This window comes from Silurus aristotelis, assembly GCF_946808225.1.
Source record: "Silurus aristotelis genome assembly, chromosome: 5".
In the NCBI taxonomy this organism is placed as follows: Eukaryota; Metazoa; Chordata; class Actinopteri; order Siluriformes; family Siluridae; genus Silurus; species Silurus aristotelis.
The window spans coordinates 25,000,708-25,019,461 of NC_139578.1; the positions used below are offsets into that span (position 1 = coordinate 25,000,708).

The 18,754-nt window shown below is 35.2% G+C and overlaps 1 protein-coding gene across 1 annotated transcript; it reads left to right on the top strand.

Moving 5' to 3' along the window:
* Positions 1–2,809: 2,809 nt before the first annotated feature.
* On the top strand, positions 2,810–16,194 carry f13a1b (coagulation factor XIII, A1 polypeptide b). The gene is made up of 15 exons (XM_083542715.1): positions 2,810–2,950; positions 5,393–5,575; positions 7,500–7,688; positions 8,968–9,216; positions 9,897–10,015; positions 10,275–10,382; positions 10,839–11,016; positions 11,792–11,930; positions 12,085–12,188; positions 13,125–13,213; positions 13,609–13,762; positions 13,906–14,181; positions 14,689–14,849; positions 15,245–15,381; positions 15,593–16,194. The coding sequence occupies exons 2-15, from the start codon at positions 5,395–5,397 to the stop codon at positions 15,732–15,734; spliced, it is 2,226 nt and encodes a 741-aa protein (XP_083398841.1). The 5' UTR covers positions 2,810–2,950; positions 5,393–5,394; the 3' UTR covers positions 15,735–16,194.
* The last annotated feature ends 2,560 nt before the right edge of the window (positions 16,195–18,754 follow it).

Genomic DNA, 18,754 nt, shown 5'->3' on the forward strand with positions numbered 1-18,754 from the left:
TGCAGCATAGGTAGCGCTTGGTCTTCCATTCCACAGATGGTCCTCATTAGAGCCTGTTTCATAATAGCATTTTGACTGCATTTGGGGATACATTTAAAGTTCTTGAGATTTTTCAAATTGACTGATTTCCTAAAGTAATGATGGACTGTCCTTTCTTTTCTTCTCTACTTAACTGACTGTTTCTTGCTATAATATAGACTTGTAGAGTAATTGTAGTAGCACTAGGACTATTGCCTCTGTAATCAACTTTCCTCTGCATAAGACAGCTGAGGATCTAAAGCACATTAAGAAGGCAAGACATGTCACAAATTAACACTTGACAAGGCACACCTGTGAACTGAAAACCATTCCAGGTGACTACATCATAAACTTTCTTTCGGCTTCTCCCGTTAGGGGTTGCCAGAGCGGATGCTCTGCATCTTTGATTTGGCACATGTTTTTACGCTGGATGCCCTTCCTAACACAACCCTCCCCATTTATCCGGGCTTGGGACCGGCAATTAAAGTGGCTGGGGTTGGTTCCCTGACCGGGGATCGAACCCGGGCTGCAGCGGTGAGAGCGTGCCTCCTAACCACTAGGCTTTTTACAAAGATTTATATCCAGGTTTACCAATCTGCATTAAACTACATCTACAAATTGTGGAAAGATTTCAGAATAATGTTTCTCAACATAAATTGACAACTTCTTTTGAATATTTTATCATCTCCAGTACATAATATCATCAAAAGACTTTCTGTGCACAAGTCAAATCAAGAGTCAAGTCAAAAAGCTTTTATTGTCATTTCAACCATATATAGCTGACGCAGTACACAGTGAAATGAAACAATGTTCCTCCAGAACCCTGATGCTACATAAAACAACATAAAACAACAATCACAACATAAAACAACAATCACACATAAAACAACAATCACAAAGGGACAAAGACAAAAATTAATATTAAATGCTCATGGTATTCAGCCTTCGGGTGACACTGCATTAAAGCCAGACATTATTCTATATAAAAAAAATAAAAAAAACACCACATGGTCTGAAAAACACATCCAGAAATCATTGTCTGTGAACACAGATCATTGTGCCATCCACAAATGCAGTTTAAAGCTCTATCATTCAAAGAAGAAACCGCATGGAAACATGATGCAGAAATGCCATCATCCTGTCTGGGCTAAAGCTCATTTAAAATACATATAAGCAAAGTGAAAAACTGTTTTGTGGTCAGCCAAATTTAAATTTTTTATTCTTTTTTGGAAAACTGGATTCTGAAGGACCATCCGGCTTGTTATCAGCACTCAGTTGAAAAGCCTGCATCTCTGATGGTATTGGGAACATTAGTGCCTATAGAGTTGGCAGGTTTCACCTCTGCAAAGACACCATTAATGCTGAAATGTATATACATATGCTTTAATCCAGTTAATGGCTTATTTTTTTCAGGTAAGGCCTTGCATATTTAGAGCAAAACAATGCTAAACTGCATCATTTACAATAATATGGTCTTATAGTAGAAGAATCCAGGTCCTGAACTAGCCTTGCCTGCTGTCCAGACCTTTCTCTAATTAAAAACATTTGGTGCATTGTAAAATGAAAAATATGATTAAAAAAGACCCAGGACTATTTCTTTTAAGCAAATATAATTTTGTATCAGACAAATAGGAACATTCCTCCGAAATTGCTCTAATAACTTCAGCACGTGGTTTCTTTAGTTTCCAAAGTTAAAGTTCAAAGAAGAATGAATGCTACACAGTGGTAAACATTTTTTTTGTCAAACAGCCATCAAATTCAAAATTACCTTTTTTTTTCTTAAAATTGTACATTTCCTCAGCTTAAACATTAAATATGGTTTCTATGATTCTGTTGTGAAAAAAAATATGCATATAATATGCACATTGCACAGAATCTTTATTTCTATTTTATGCAGCATCACAAAGAATATTATTATAGTTATAATTTGTTACATAAAGTTAGATTCTTATAAAACCCCTTAAAGGTCATTGATATTCACTTGTTTACACTGTGATTGTAGTTATTATAAGTTTAGTTTTTATTATTTTTGCACATGTTTTTTGAAACATTTCATGCCAAACTGAAGTGTACATCCATCTGCTCTGGATAAATAAAACTTCAAAGGGTTATGATTTAAAGCTGTTGCTGCATGAAAGTTGTATGATCTGTTTTGGATTAACTTTGTGTGTTACTGAGGTCATACTTCTGACTCAGTGTTTCCTAAGTATCAGAGCTGTTTCGAACAAGAGCGTTCTGTTTCTCTGTGTAAAAACTGGTAAAGAGAAGTGTTTCCAGTTGGCTGCCTAAAGGAAGGCATAAATTAGATTTTCCCATGCAGGTATAAACTATGCTTTCCCATGATTTCAAATGATGTTTTAAATCTTATAATACATTTACAAATTGTGTTTAATATATTATTACATTTCATTATATTATTGAATAGAACTCTTTTTAAGTACAGTATTATCATGAATAAACTTTTGTTTTCTTGCCTGTTAAGACAAAAAAAGATGGACATTTCTCACTTAGCTCTTTCTAAAGTGTCAATCAAAAGACACACAACACACTGAAATCCTGAAATCCAAGCACTCGTTTATGCACATACACCCCTACTACATATTTACCGAATCACAAGCATGATACTTGCGTGTATGTATTAGTGTGCTGAATAGTTTATAAGGAACAAATAAAAGCTCACACATTCTTGCAATACTCAGAGACTTTTTGGGCTCTCTCTCACACACACACACACACACACACACACACACACACACACACACACACACACACACACACACACACACACACACAAACACAAACACAGTGGGCTACTCCTTCTATGCATATAAATGGAAGAAGGGAGAAGTTGTCCTGCCAGCCTCAGGAGCCTGAAGTCTTTGTACGTGTGTGGCAAAGAGTCATCCAGCATCTCTACCTACAAACCAATCAAGTAAGTGAACCACCAGCAGTTTTCCAACTTATTCAATTTCAACTGAATTATTTAAAGCTTTTAAATGATTTTTCTTGATATATGTTTTGGACATGCACAGCTTATGAGACCAGTATTATAAATAACTAGGTCTTGGTGTTTTTTTTTTATTTTTTTTTATTAGTACAGTCTTTATGTTGTAGGATTGAATTACGTGGCATTAAGTTACATTTTGGTTATGAAAACATTTCCATTTTTGCAAAGGAGTCAGAACATAAATATGTATGATCTAATTAAAATTGCTTTTGGAGGAAAGTGAATCCTTTACAGGTATTACACTTTACTCTGTTTAATTCAGACCTAATTACCTTTAAAGTATTCAAGATTATTAAATATTCAGAATTCCATCAGCCTCTGAAGCTTATTTGCATTTTTCACAATGTGATTACTGTTTACTAATGTTTCACTATTATTTAATTAATATGTTAAGATCACAATTGTTTAACATCTATTTGGTGGCCACAGAGTACTTAACTTGTGACAGTGAAATCAGTTAGACCCTTTCATTCAGTTCAGACCACTGTGCCCAGAGAAACCTAAAAATGGACATGATCAAAAATACATTTTATTTCAATCCAACAAACTTTTCAGCTTAGAATTAAATGCCCTCGCTCAACGTTATTACAATACATATTTGATATATCTATATACATATAAGGAACTATATATAGTGGTACTTTAATCTCTATGGCCAAAAGTATGTGGGACGCTTCCTACCATTGGATTTAATTTAGAGTTTGTTTGAGAATAATATTGGGCCACATATATGTATAATAATCAGGTGTTCTTTTACCTATGGCTATGTAGTAAATGACATGATCAGACCCTAAATGATCACTATAGGAGTTGGGCATTGTCTTTCATATAATATATGCAATTTGTGTAGAAATGGCAATAGATATTATACACAAAAAGTGTGACTCATGCTGTAAACTGGAGGCATCCCTTAATCAGATTACTTTAGTTCATAGCATCAATATAAAATTGAAGATGCAAAGCAAAATGAAGAGTCCACCGAATCAAACAATTACATTAAAATGCTTTAGCTTGCTTTACTGAATAATAAAGTTGACCTAAACCTAAACCTACTGTAAAACACATAACAATAATATAATGATATTGTCAGACTGAACACCAAAAAAACATAATATTATAATGTTTTTTTACATGTATACAATAATTGACAAAAAAATATTTCAGCTCAGTATAATATTCTTTCTCCAAACCTCATATATACTCAAAACAAATTCTCTTTGTGTGTGTGTGTGTGTGTGTGTGTGTGTGTGTGTGTGTGTGTGTGTGTGTGTGTGTGTGTGTGTGTGTGTGTGTGTGTGTGTGTAGCATGTTAGCTGTAGTATGTGTGTTGACAACCACTACATACACTGCCATGAAAACATTTTAGTGCTGGGTGATATTTTCTCCATCCTGCACCAAATGCCAAACATAACTGTGGAAAAAGTGCCATCATCAACAATTTGTGAATGCTCCGAGTGAAAACAGAGCATTTACTGTGTCTTGGATGACTCACTGTTTTCACAGTGCCAACAGTTCCACTTGTGTGCACACACGGACCCTTTATGAAAAAGATGTTTAATTAAGCACATCTGTGTTCTGCTTGAGTAGTTTGTGCCATTCATATTCTGAATAAAAATAGATGATGTGTTGATCTGTGATGTAGTATTATGCAATTAACCTGGCAGGAAAATTATACATGTTTTCCTTTTATTTGCATTTACAACATTTGCCATACACCCTTATTCAAGCCACTTTCAGGTGGGAAATATCAGTCCCAATGGATTTTAAAATAAATTCAACCTGGCATAAATGTTTTGCATGAGCCTGGCTGCATAATATATCTTTCTTTATAAAGTGAATACATTTAGATTTCTTATAACTTGTATAACTTCCTTATAAGTTACTTTTGCTGCTGTAAAATCACTTAGCCCAGTTGTTCCTCATTTGACACTTAGAGATAAAAAAAAATTAGCATTGCACAAGCATGCTTGCTGACTCTGCAGAGTAACTTATGGCTTGAGTTGATTAAGACACAGATGTGATAAGGAGCTTGTTTGTCACCAGTGACACTTGTGCTAGCCACAGCTATGTGCAGCTTCCTTGATAAAATGCAACACTGGGATAAATAAATAAAGAATAGTGTTTTAGAAAGATCTCCATATAAGATGATTTTCTTTTTACTTGAAGTGTTAAAAAAGCACAGCGTAACACTTTTATGCTTGATGGAATGGAAGAAAGGCACAAGGAAACAATGAAGCTTGAAACCTCTAGGAGTACAATATCATCATTACAAAATTAGTACTTCGCTTGTTATTTTGAAATTTTATTGCTATTTTATGTCCTGTTTGTAGATGTGTGAGTGATTTTCAGCACTTTTTTTTTTACCAGCCATGACTGATCAGGAGACTCCTGAGAATACGGAGGTGCCCATCACACCTGCTGTACGCCCCAAACAGGCATCTCACCAGGGACGCAGAGTGGGCAAAATCTCCAACTCCAACGGGGAATATGAAGAGATCGCAGAGTTTGAGCCTTTCATGCTCATGCCTAGAGGTCCTCCACCGCTTACTGGTGAGCCATTCCCCACCCCATAAAAATAAAAACTGCTTTTTTAACTTTAAATTATTATCTATAGATTGGGTAAAGGTTAAGAGTCTTGATTAACAGACTTATATTTGCCATTTATTTGGCCAATAAATATAAGCACTACATCTTTTATACTATATTTAATGCTGGCAAATCGGATTAATGTGTGGGATTAATGATTAAACTGTAAATTATCACAATGAAAATTGTCAATGAAAAATTTACATGAAGACTATATCCTTTTAATTGGTTGACCAGTGTGTCCAGCAGAAAATGCAGAGTTGTTTAAATGTTTCCTCCAGACAAACCACTCATTTACTGCTTCCTTCTGATTGAAGAGGCTTTAGTTCTTGTGGTAGAGATAGCTGCTGCAGAGAAAGCTATCCCAATCTTATTAGAAAAACATTTTCACAGTGTGTTTTATGGTAGCTATGTGTTTTATGGTTAGAGTTTTACAAAAGTTTAACTTTTCTGCTAAATACTACATTCACATACATTTACATTTGCAGTATTTAGCAGACGCCCTTTTCCAGAGTGACGTACAAAAGTGCTTTAAGTCTCTAGCAATGAATAAATCTACACTGGTAAACTAGATTACAAACATAAGATAAATCAGACTACAACTGTTGATTTTTACAAAGCAAACTTGGAAAGTGCTAATTTAAGTATTTCAGGAAGAGGTAGGTCTTCAGCCGTCTCTTAAAGATAGCCAGGGAATCCGCTGTTTGGACATCTATAGGAAGTTCATTTAATCAACTTGGTGCCAGAACCTTGAAGTATACTTACCTCCAGTGTTGGGCAGTAACTAATACTGTAACGCGTTACTTTTAAAAATAAAGTAACTCCGTTACCATTACCATATGGTGCATTACCCGTTACTTTTTTAAATGAATTAATTTTGGCTAAAGTGTAGACTACAGTCTAAGTTGCTTACAGCAGCGACGCATTGTAGGATTTGTGGATAAACCACTGTAAACACGCACTGTGGGCATGTCTCCGTGTATTCAGGTCTGTGCGGCAGTAATGGCGAGTCAAGGCGAGAGCAAGACGAGTTTCTCAAACTTTTAAGTCAAATGTAAACTGTGTCTTTCTGGTTCGAAGCTTGTATCTACTGCGATAAACAGCAACTGCAATCTGTTGAAGCTCCTCCAGGAATTCCATGCTAGAAGCTAGAAGCTAGAAGCTAACCCGGTGTTCTGTTCTACATTGTTGATAGTTTTCATACTTCAGCTGTGAAATGAAAATTTTTAAGAGCTCAACACAACAGCAGAAGCCACTTTAGTTTTTGATTGTGAATATATTATTCAGCTTGTTTTGTTATTTATTTCAGAAATCCTTGTGATATATTCAGTTTGTGCTGGTCTGACTTAAATAAAATAGTGTTTAAAAATTACTTTGTGTTTAAGTCAGTTTTGTGTTTGTATAGACCATAACACATAAAAGGGCATTAATAGGAACATTAAAGAAGGTTCTTTAAAAAAGTAACTAAAAAGTTACTTTTAACAGTAACGCATTTCTTTTTGGTGTAAGTAATCAACAAAGTAACTTAGCTACTTTTTGAATGAAGTAACGAGTAACTGTAACTCGTTACTATTTTTTAGTAACTAGCACAACACTGTTTACCTCTCATTCTGGTACCAGTCGAGCAGTGATGGAGGATCTGCGGCAGCGTTGGGCAGTGCGAGTATTACTGTATTAAGTATTATTTTTGAGATACTGAATTATTTCCTGGTGATTGCAGTAAAATGCTTCTGCAAACCTTTGCCTAAAGGATGTCTGTAAATGTTTAATTCAATCCAGGATCAAGATGTATAATAACCTACCTCATATAACAACACAATGATCTAATTCTAAGTTACTTCGTCTAGTAATAGATTTTCATAATCTCTCTTTTTGCACATTTGCACAGAGTATCTGGATGTCTGGGATGTCAATATGCTCAAACAGCCATATGAGGAGAACAAGCAGAGGCATCACACACACCTCTACTCAAATGACAACCTGATCGTACGTCGGGCCCAGGAGTTCCTTATCAAAATCACCTTCAACCGTCCTTTCAATCCTGGACAGGACAAGTTTGCTGTTGAATTTGCTATTGGTATGTAAAACAGTTTGTGAACCCGGCGGAGTTTGAATCCATAGCTATTCATAATAAGTGTTTTGAGCTTCATTTATGTCAAAATTTTAGACAAATGCAGTTTCTACAAACAAACAAACAAAAACATTAATTTTCAATCAGTCTTGATTGAGCACATTGTGTAATTATTCACAGTACTAGCTAAAAAAAAAAAAAAGGTGAACCACTGAATTTAGTAAGATCTAGATCCTCTTTTAGCAGCAACAATTGCCACCAAATGTTTCTGCAACTGCTTATAAGACTGGCATAATGCTGAGGAGAGTATTTTGGGTCATTCCTAATTACCAAATTAGTTGGATTAGCTTGTTTTAACAGTGTCTTTAGGTCAGAACATTCAGTTGATTTAAGGTCAATACCCTGGTTTGGCCATTCTACAACCAAAATGCCCTCCTTTTTCAGACATGCTTATAAAGCTTATTCATAAATTTACATTTACAATTTATTGTACAAAAAAATACAATAACATTCACATATGCACATAACTAAGACATTCTCAAACGGAATAAAAATATTGCACTGTACTGTTCAAAACTATTTCTCAAAGATGTACTTGGCTTGAATAATTGAAAATCTGACTTCCTCTACAGCATTTTACTGAGGATGTGTTGAGAAATATTGGCAGTAACATAGAACGAAATGTTGATGTGAGTTAGTGAGTGAGCAGGAAACATTGCCATGTGGTTCCTTTCCAATCTTCTTGTTGCTTCCTCATCTCTGGAGTGTTTCCTCTTTTTACAGGTTATTTACTTAACTTTAATTAGATCATTCGTATAATGCTGGAGAAATCGAGCATTTGTGTATGGACTGTACTTGCATTTGCAATTTCATCATGATTTCATGAATTTTTTAAAGTAAATTAAATTTTTAAAGCAGCCTGATTATATTCAAATTTTTAAAAATTTAAAAGATGAGGAAGAAATGGTTTTATATTAAATATTATGATTCAAATGTTTTTGAATGACACACCAAACACTCCGGTTTCACACTCATGCATTATTATTATTATTATTATGCATGCATTATTTCCGTGGTACCATCTGTCTTCTAAATCTTACAAAAGAATAATCTCAACAGTCCCTGGAGTTCACCAAAAGATGTAATAAAACGTTTTTGAACATAAGAAAAATCTTACATATATAAAAACATTGATCATCAACCCTGATTCTGCAGTTTGTTTTGTCCATTGTTCAGGTCCAAAGTGTTTGCAAGAATAATTTCTAAATTATTTCCTCTTCACTAGGTGCTGGAGCACAGTACAGTAAAGGAACCTACATCCCTGTCTTCCCGACTGCGGAGCGGCAGAGTGTGTGGCGTGGCCAGATAGTAGAGAGCTCAGACAATGTTGTCACCATGGGCATAACCCCCACGCCCGACTGCATTGTGGGAAAGTACAGGATGCATGTTGCTGTGGTCACTCCATATGGCATTCGGAGGACTAGGAGGGACCCAACATTGGACACGTATATAATCTTCAACCCCTGGTCAAAAGGTCTGCTTATATGTTATACAAAGCTGAACTCACATGGTTCAGAAGTTCTAGATATAAGGCAAATCACTGGTTTATATAAAGTGTTTAAATGTGTTACTACAATGCACTACATTAGTAGATTTTAAAAAGTGTTAAATTGTTGATATATTTAAATTGTCTGGCAGGATGCATTTATTTAGCAATTGTGAAGAAAATTCTCCAGGTTCAGCACCGTAGAACTGTTAAAAGCAAAGCTGTATGTTTTCATGCCACAACACAAGAAAACCTTCAGAATCAAGGACTTTGTGCTTTGCCTGCATCACAAAAAGAGGCATTTTATTAAAACCTAGACAGAAAATTTTAATAAGCTGGTGGGGGAACTGTTTATTAGTGCAATAACAAATTTATTTGAACAGAAAACGTAGTTTGAAGATTTTTTATAACATTGCATTCAATAAAAAAAGATAAAATGAAAAATAAAATAGTACAGTACATCATTTAGTAATGATATTTTTTTCTTTAATGAATTTAATTGTTGGCAAATTGCTTTTGTTTAAAAGGAAATAAAACATTAACATTCTGGAAAACAATTAATTATATCTTACTTTCTCATCACCATGCAAAGCTCAGATTACAACGAGTCACATTATAGCTTGCATATCTTATATAGAAGTGTCAAGCATTTTTAATTCTCATGATAGGTGACACTGTATACCTGGATGATGAAGAGGAGAGAGAGGAGTGTGTGATGAATGAATTGGGCATCATTTATCATGGCGCGTACGATGATGTGTCTGAACGTCCCTGGAACTATGGACAGGTACAAAAGATGCAATACTAAAAAGGCAATTTAGCATTAACCAAAGTGAAAGGAAGCAGAGTACACCCTCCAGAATCCAATTACATTTAAATTAGACATAGTAGAAAGAAACATGATGTGGTTGTGATTGTTTATTGTATAAACATTTTTTTTATTTTTTATTACTAACCAACTGGCAAAAATTTTACTTATAATTTTACTGTCTTGTCAGAGTGACACACAACCTATGGGCTAATATTGTGATCTCATTCTGTTTTAGTTTGAGTTTGGCATTCTGGATGCGTGTCTGTTTATCTTGGATAAAGCTGAAATGCCTCTCACTAACCGTGGAGATCCTATCAAAATCAGCAGGAAGGGCTCAGCTATGGTGAGATACTGAGACAACCCTAGCAAAATAGGGTCCACTGGAATAGTAGTGATGTGGCTTGATGTTAAGTAACTTTATGATTTATCCCCACAACTTCTTAAAAATGTTAATTATGAATAGTGTTTATAAAATAGATCTATCTATCTATCTATCTATCTATCTATCTATCTATCTATCTATCTATCTATCTATCTATCTATCTATCTATCTATCTATCTATCTATCTATCTATCTATCCATCTATCCATCCATCCATCCATCTATCTATCTATCTATCTATCTATCTATCTATCTATCTATCTATCTATCTATCTATCTATCTATCTATCTATCTATCTATCTATCTATCTATCTATCTGTCTAACTGTCTGTCTGTCTGTCTGTCTGTCTGTCTGTCTGTCTGTCTGTCTGTCTGTCAGTCAACCTATCTATCTATATCTTGTTTTGTCCTTATAGCTGAACTCACGTGATGATGATGGAGTCCTGCTGGGAAACTGGAGTGGTGATTACATGTATGGTGTGGCTCCCACCTCCTGGACAGGCAGTGTGGAGATCCTGCTGGACTATGCTGGAAGTCGAGGACAATCAGTTGGTTATGCTCAGTGCTGGGTCTATGCTGCAGTGTTTAATACTTGTAAGAATACTTGTGCTTTTACTGCCCTCTACTGGCCTGGTTGGTCTCACACAGCTAACGCAGTGCTTCTTACTTATCCTTATACTACCTAGTTTAAATAAATAACTGAAACAAATCTCTGCCTATATGGACTAGTAGTAAATTAAATTATATATTTTATCATTTCATAAATTTGTATATGTCTGTACTGCTAATAAGTATGCTGTTAAATCCAGGTGTGAATAAAATCTGACAAATTTACAATTTAACAATATACTATACCAGTACTATTGATGGAAATAACACCTCACTTACTTTAATACAATTCCCTTACTAGAAATAAATAAATAAATGTAATTAATATATATATATATATATATATATATATATATATATATATATATATATATGTATATATATTTATATATATATATATATATATATATATATACATATATATATATATATATATATATATATATATATATATATGTATATATATATATATATATATACATATATATATATATATATATATATATATATATATATATATATATGTATATATATATATATATATATATATATATATATATATATATATATATATATTTGTTTTTTAATTATTATTATTATTATTATTATTATTATTTTTTTTTTTTTTTTTTACTATATAACTATACTGTATAACTATAGGCCAGTTGTAATCTTCCTAACAAATTTTGTGTTAATTTAAAATATATAATTTAATAGTTTTCCTTAAAGTTAAATCTGTGATTCCTCTACTCTGTTTCAGTTTTACGCTGCCTGGGTATCCCTAGCAGAGTGGTTACTAACTTCTTCTCTGCTCACGACAACAATGGAAACCTGAAGATGGACATTATATTGGATGAAAATGGCAAAGTGGACAGAAATCACACCAAGGACTCCATCTGGTCAGCCCCATATTTACGAACAATTACATTCATATTTATATATAAAAACAAATCATACATCCTGTTATTGTTTAGATGACTGGAACTAAAGCCATAATAGCTTATAAAGGCATGTCTGTAGAATAATTTACACTATGGTATATATTTAATTTAGGAATTATCATTGCTGGAATGAGTGCTTCATGGCCAGACCTGATCTACCTGAAGGCTTTGGGGGCTGGCAGGTTGTGGATGCTACACCACAGGAGACCAGTGACGGTATGAACACACACACAAAAAAATCATCACCACAAATGTCAGCAATTAAATACACAACCTTTTACAGATTCATCTAACAGTCATACTTCCTAGTTAACCTACCAACTGGTGTTCAACCAACTTTTTCATTCAGAAACAATTAATACTTTGCAATGTCTTTCCAGCTTTACCATCTAAACTGTTTTTTATTTTGGCCTGGATATTCTGGTATTTTGCTCCTGTATTGTTTATTTTGATGTTATCGCCATCTAATTTTGATTAGTTCACCTATTTTCAACTGTGATTTGGTGTCACATTTTATGCACATTGACACTTTTATTCACATGCACACTTATGCATCTGCAGAAGCACAGAGTTACAAGTATTAAAAATATATGTAAACATTTTGTTCAGTTTTATTTGCAAATTGCTTTTAATAGTGGCCATTGCCCCAATACTTTACAGACAACCAATACTTTTTAGATCTACTAGAACTATTTAGCAAGCCAGATGTGACTGTGTCAAGTAAAAACTCCCTAAGATTATATTAAGGAAGAATTTTTGAGGAGGATTTAATAGAAAACACATTTGCTTTTGGGTGTTAGTGAGATTCTAAATCAATATGATTAGAATCATACAGAGATAAGAGTAAATGCTACATGTATTAATAGTATACAGAATATTTGACATGAGTATATTCCTGAGACAGATTAAATAAGTTTCTACACCAACATGAAGCTTAATCAAAAATGCAAATAAATCTAAGATAAAGAAGCAAAAGGCAACACAAACAATGTTTAGTTTAGATCGGCAAATAAAGAGTGTAGAAGGTGCCATATCACAACAGCTCAGCAGCCAGCAGCAGAGTGTTTGTAGTTTATGAGAAAGAAATCAATTCCAGAGTGCGAGTTGCTTCATTAGTCTTTATGTATTTTAGAGATTGTATCTGTTTTTCAGGTATGTACCGTTGTGGACCTGCATCTGTGGCAGCCATTAAACATGGTCAAGTCTGCTATCCTTTTGATGCCCCATTTGTGTTTGCAGAGGTGTGTATATTAGTGTCATCTCCTCTTTACTCATGGTTCATATAGGAGAATGTCCTGCACACTGTTAGCTCACCCAGTTCCATCCAGTTTGAGTACACCTACTTCAGAAAATCAATAGTAAGCATTGTGATAATTACAAATAATTTGATGATAGACTGCTAGAAAATATGCAGTGTTAAAAAACTGTGGAAAGAAAGAACTACTCAAAAGTCACCCCAAGAACCATGATTACAAAGTAAACTAATCGCATGCATTTGATTTGTAGTATTATTATGATTGCTATTATAGCAGTAGTAGTTGTAGAGGTAAATGTATATTTTTTTATATTTGTACAGTTGTAAATAATGTATACATTTCTACTTTAACTGAGGTTTGTGACTAATTATGCCATTAAGGTGAACAGTGACTTGGTGTACTACATTAGAAGCAAAGATGGCACACTCGAACCAGTGAAGGTAAACACCAGCTATGTGGGCCGCATGGTGCTGACCAAAGCAGTACTGGATAAAGGGAGGAGAGATATCATCAACAATTACAAGTTCCCTGAAGGTCGGTGAGCCTAAACACTAGTGATCTATACAATTTGCATGATCATGATTAATTTTTGTCCACTGCAGTTATAGAAAAACAAATACAAGTTGTTTTTAAAGGGCAATAACCGCCATAATACAGAGCTCTCTGTTTCTCTGTAGGCACTGCAGAGGAACGCAGGGTTCTGGAAAAAGCAGAGGAATTTGGCTGTCAGCGGGAGAAGGCTGTTGTGTCTCAGGCAGATGTGGAGGTAGAGATTGTTACTCAGGAGGTGCAGCGGGGTGATGATTTTACCCTGGAGTTGCGATTTACCAATCGCAGCAGTCAGCAACGTGTATTGGACATCTACATCAGTGGTAATGTGGTCTACTATACAGGAGTGCCGAGTGCTGAGGTCATCTTCGAAACTCCAGTTGTAAAACTGGGGCCGCAGGAGAGTGAGTATGGGCTTGTGTTTTTTTTTTTGTTTGTGTGTTTGTGTGTCTGTGTTTGTGTGTGTGTGTGTGTGTGTGTGTGTGTGTGTGTGTGTGTGTGTGTGTGTGTGTGTGTGTGTGTGTGTGTGTGTGTGTTTGTCAGCTTGTCTTTGATTCTCTTCTTACTTTTGTCTAAGTTACATACCTTGTAAAATACATTTTAACACTTTTTTTTAACATCAAAATGAGTATTTGTAATAATAGAACGAAAATTCACAAACATCAATTGGGACAGAGGCAGCTCAGTGATTAAGACTTTGGATTGGAAGGCCATAAGTTCAAATCACAGCTGCCCCTGCTGGGCCCTTGAGCAAGGCCCTTAACCCACAACTTCTCAGTTGTAAGTTGCTCTGAATAAGGGCATCTGCCAAATGCTGTAAATGTACTTCAACTTTATAAGATTAAATATCTATATATTCATAAAATACAATAAATCATTCTTATGCATATCCTGGCTCAAATTAATTTCAGATAAAACCGAAAACGTTGTGGTGCGTGGTAAGGACTATCAGAGTAAACTGGTGGAACAGGGGAATCTGCACTTCATCGCTACAGGGAAAGTGCAGGAGACAGGGCGAATCATAACCGCCATGAGGGTTGTCAATGTGCACAATCCCAAACTTACTGTGCAGGTATGTTGCACTCTCTTGATCAAAATAATTATGAATAAAAAAACAATTGAGTTGTTGATTTTACACAAAAAAAGACTTATTATATTAATTAATTATAATTAAACAGATTATTACATTACATATAAACTGACATTTGGGTAAGCTTAACAGAAGTGTACATAAAGATCTAAATGTCATGTTTTGCAGAATGTTTTTATTGAAGATTGTGATTTTGTAAAGGCTGAAGCAAATAAGTTCAGTCTTTTAAACTCCCTGGGAAGAATTTAAACTTTTCTATTAATTGCAATGATTATAATAAGTATTTTTCCTTTTTATTCTCTCTCTCTCTCTCTCTCTCTCTCTCTCTCTCTCTCTCTCTCTCTCTCTCTCTCTCTCTTTCTCTCTCTCTCTTTTAGGTTGCTGGTTCTGCCAAAGTGTCTGAGGAGATGTATGTGACAGTGGAGTTCACCAACCCCTTCAAATTCAGTTTGGAAAATGTCTATGTGCGTGTGGAGGGCTCTGGCATCATGTCAATCAATACTAAACTGTACAGGTAAACAAAATCTACATTTAATCAATTATATCAGAAGGCCAGAACATTATTCAAAATGGCTTTAGGTGCATGGTACTAGTTTGGTTCTCTATTAAATGTATGTATATAAACAAAATAATATTTATATTCATGTACTTCCAAAATCTGAATGCACTCAAACATCCAGTTTCCCCCCAGCAATTTAAGAAATGTATATCTGTGTGGTTTATAGAATAATTGGTCCAGGCAGCTCGATAACTTGGACGGAGCGCTTCAGTCCTCGAAGGGCAGGAACCACCAAACTGATGGCCAGCCTGGACTGTGCTGCTCTCAGGCAGGTGTATGGGGAGGTGGAGGTCACCATCAAGCCATAAAGTCCTGTGAAAGAGGGACAGGACCTGTCTTTATAATGCTAATGTTAACTAAAAAAAAACAATTATAGTATATTTTTAAACCCGAAAAATGTCTTAGAGCAAGCAACATGTTACATTATTTGCCTTTGCACTTTTTAAAAAACATGTAAGCATATTTCAAAATGCAGATGGAATAAAGACCAAATTCTTTGACAGTAAAGATAGTAAAAAGGCATTAAATCTGAAAATATAATATTTTTAATCTGTATTTTGGGAAAAAAATTTTATATAATGATTTTATATAATTACGAAATTATTGCATGAATTACTAACTAAAGTTACTTAGCCTTAGCTGTATCAAGCAAGTTTATAATTCATCTCCACCAGAGATATCTGTAGGCTCTAATTTACCTGGGTCTATTTACTAATAATACTATATAACTAATACTAATACTAAAACTAATAAAACTATATAAACAAACATTCGGGGCAATGTAAATCACAGTGACTATGAACATACACTACTTTGGATGATGTAAATACATCTCACAACTCCAAATACCCATGCTAATCTGACCCACAAGCATCATACATGACTACAGCTATTGTTGCATTTAATGGAATGTGAATCCTGATTCATATAAAGTATGCCTCCCATTTAGTGAATTAATGTTTTGAAAATATAAGCTTTTTAAAAGAAATTTAGCACCATCCCTGTCATTTAGTCATAATTGAATACACTAGGGGTAAAAAGCTCAAAATATTACATTACACTTACAATATATCAAAATATGGCCAATTTCTTAGCTATAAAAGACATGAAAGATGCTTGGAAATTTATGTCAATATTATGTAAATGATTTGTTAAGCTTGCATAAATGTAAAATATTTTTTTAAGCAGAAATAGTCCCCTGGTGGTCTAGTGGTTAAGATGCAGCGCTCCCACCGCTGCGACCCGGGTTCGATTCCCGGTCAGGGAACCATCCCCAGCCACTCTTAGTGCCGGTCCCAAGCCCGGATAAATTGGGGAGGGTTGCGTTAGGAAGGGCATCCAGCGTAAAACATGTGCCAAAATCAAACGTGCGGAGGATCCGCTGTGGCGACCCCTAACGGGAGAAGCCGAAAAGAAAGTTTTAAGTTAGTGGATATATAAAGTTTTAAAGGATTATTCATACTATAATAATACTACAAATAAGCCATCTTTAAATTACCTGATTGGCCATTTACTGACTGACTGACTGACTGACTGACTGACTTCCTTCCGCTGCTCCAATTAGGGGATGCCACAGCAGATTATCCGTCTCCACACTACCCTGTCCTCTACATCTGCCTCTTTCAAACCTTTATGTCTTCTCTCACCACATCCATAAACCTCCTCTTTAGCCTTCCTCTTTTCCTAGTGCCTGGCGGCTCCATCCTCAGGATTCCCCTACCGATATACCCCATGTCCCTCCTCTGCACATGTCCAAACCATCTCAATCACACCTCTCTTACCTTATTATTATTATATTATTTTTATTTTCTCCTTTACTTCCCTTAAAATAAATAAATAAATTGCCTTATATGGCTGTAGCTTTACTAACTATAAAATAATGTAACAGAATAATGTAATCAAGGGGATGCCAATCTAATCTGGCGGAATCCGATCCGAATCCAGGCACATCAAGGTTAAGTCAGAAGAGATGAATGGGTGGAAAAATACGCATTTATTCTTCCTGCATCGAGCTGTACAAGGCCTGTATGATTTATTTGCTCAGATTCTGTTGTGGTTGTCAAGTGTGGAAACATTAAACGCCATTACGAAACTAAACATAGACACTTTAAAGAAACTTAATGAGCTCAAAGCCCAGTACGAGTGATCTACACAGGTTCTCTCTCAATCACTCACAGCCCAACAACGAGCATCTGAGTCTTCACTAAGAATACATTGGATTTTAGGAAAACATAACAAGCCCTTTACAGATAGGAAACTAGTTAAGGAGTGCATGGAAGCTGCTTGTGAAACACTTGGAAAGGAAAGATAAGAACCGAGAGAAAAAAGTAAACAAACACCCCTTTCAGCTGCAACAGCTACAAGAAGAGCTGAAATATTAGCATAGGATGTGCAGTCACAACTTGATGCTGCTATTCAGACTGCACCTTGCATAGCTTTGGCAGTTGATGAATGGACTGATATTAATGGCATGCTCAGCTTGTGGTATACATCAGATTTAACTATGCAGAGAAGAAAGATTTAATTGAGGACATTTTAGGTGTTACAGCACTTACAACACACACTAGAGGAGAAGACCTGTAATTGGCAATAAAAGAGATGTTAATGCTTATAAGGATCAGCCTGGAACATGTTACGTCCATTACAACTGATGGAGCATCATCCATGATAGGAAAAAAAAATGGAGCAGTGACTAGGATGAGAGAGGATAATCAGAACCTTTGCTCATATCATTGTATTATCCACCAGTCTGTTCTGTGCTCCACTCTGTCTGAAGATTATGCAGAATTTATGGATACAGTAATGAAACTAATCATCTTTCTCGGGCATCCTCATCACATCGGCATTGCCTTCTTTCAGAATTCCTAGCAAAAGTAATGTGAATGCAAATGACCTACTGCTTTACTGCAATATTAGATGGCTAAGCAAAGGAAGGGTGCTAGCATGCTTTTGGGCATTTTAAAACGAAATAAAAAAGTTATTAGGTATTGTTAGATTTTTATCATGCCCAAAACGAAACTTAATTCATGGAGAGATTTTCCATACAACCTGTGAAGCTCCGTAGTGCCTTTCTGAATTCAGGGAAGAAGAAATACACAGCACACAGAATGTAGCAATGTTTCCTCTCTTCAGTTTATTGCAGGTGGCAGACATGTATTTATACACAGGATGATACAGTCCACACACACACACACACGAACACGCACACACATATTGGGGAGAAAGCTGACCTAAAGTGTTTCCTGTTTAGACAAGAGGACATTCCAGTCAGAGATTTGTGAGCCCAGATAAGACTCTCTGTTTACCTTACAGACTAACATCCTATAGA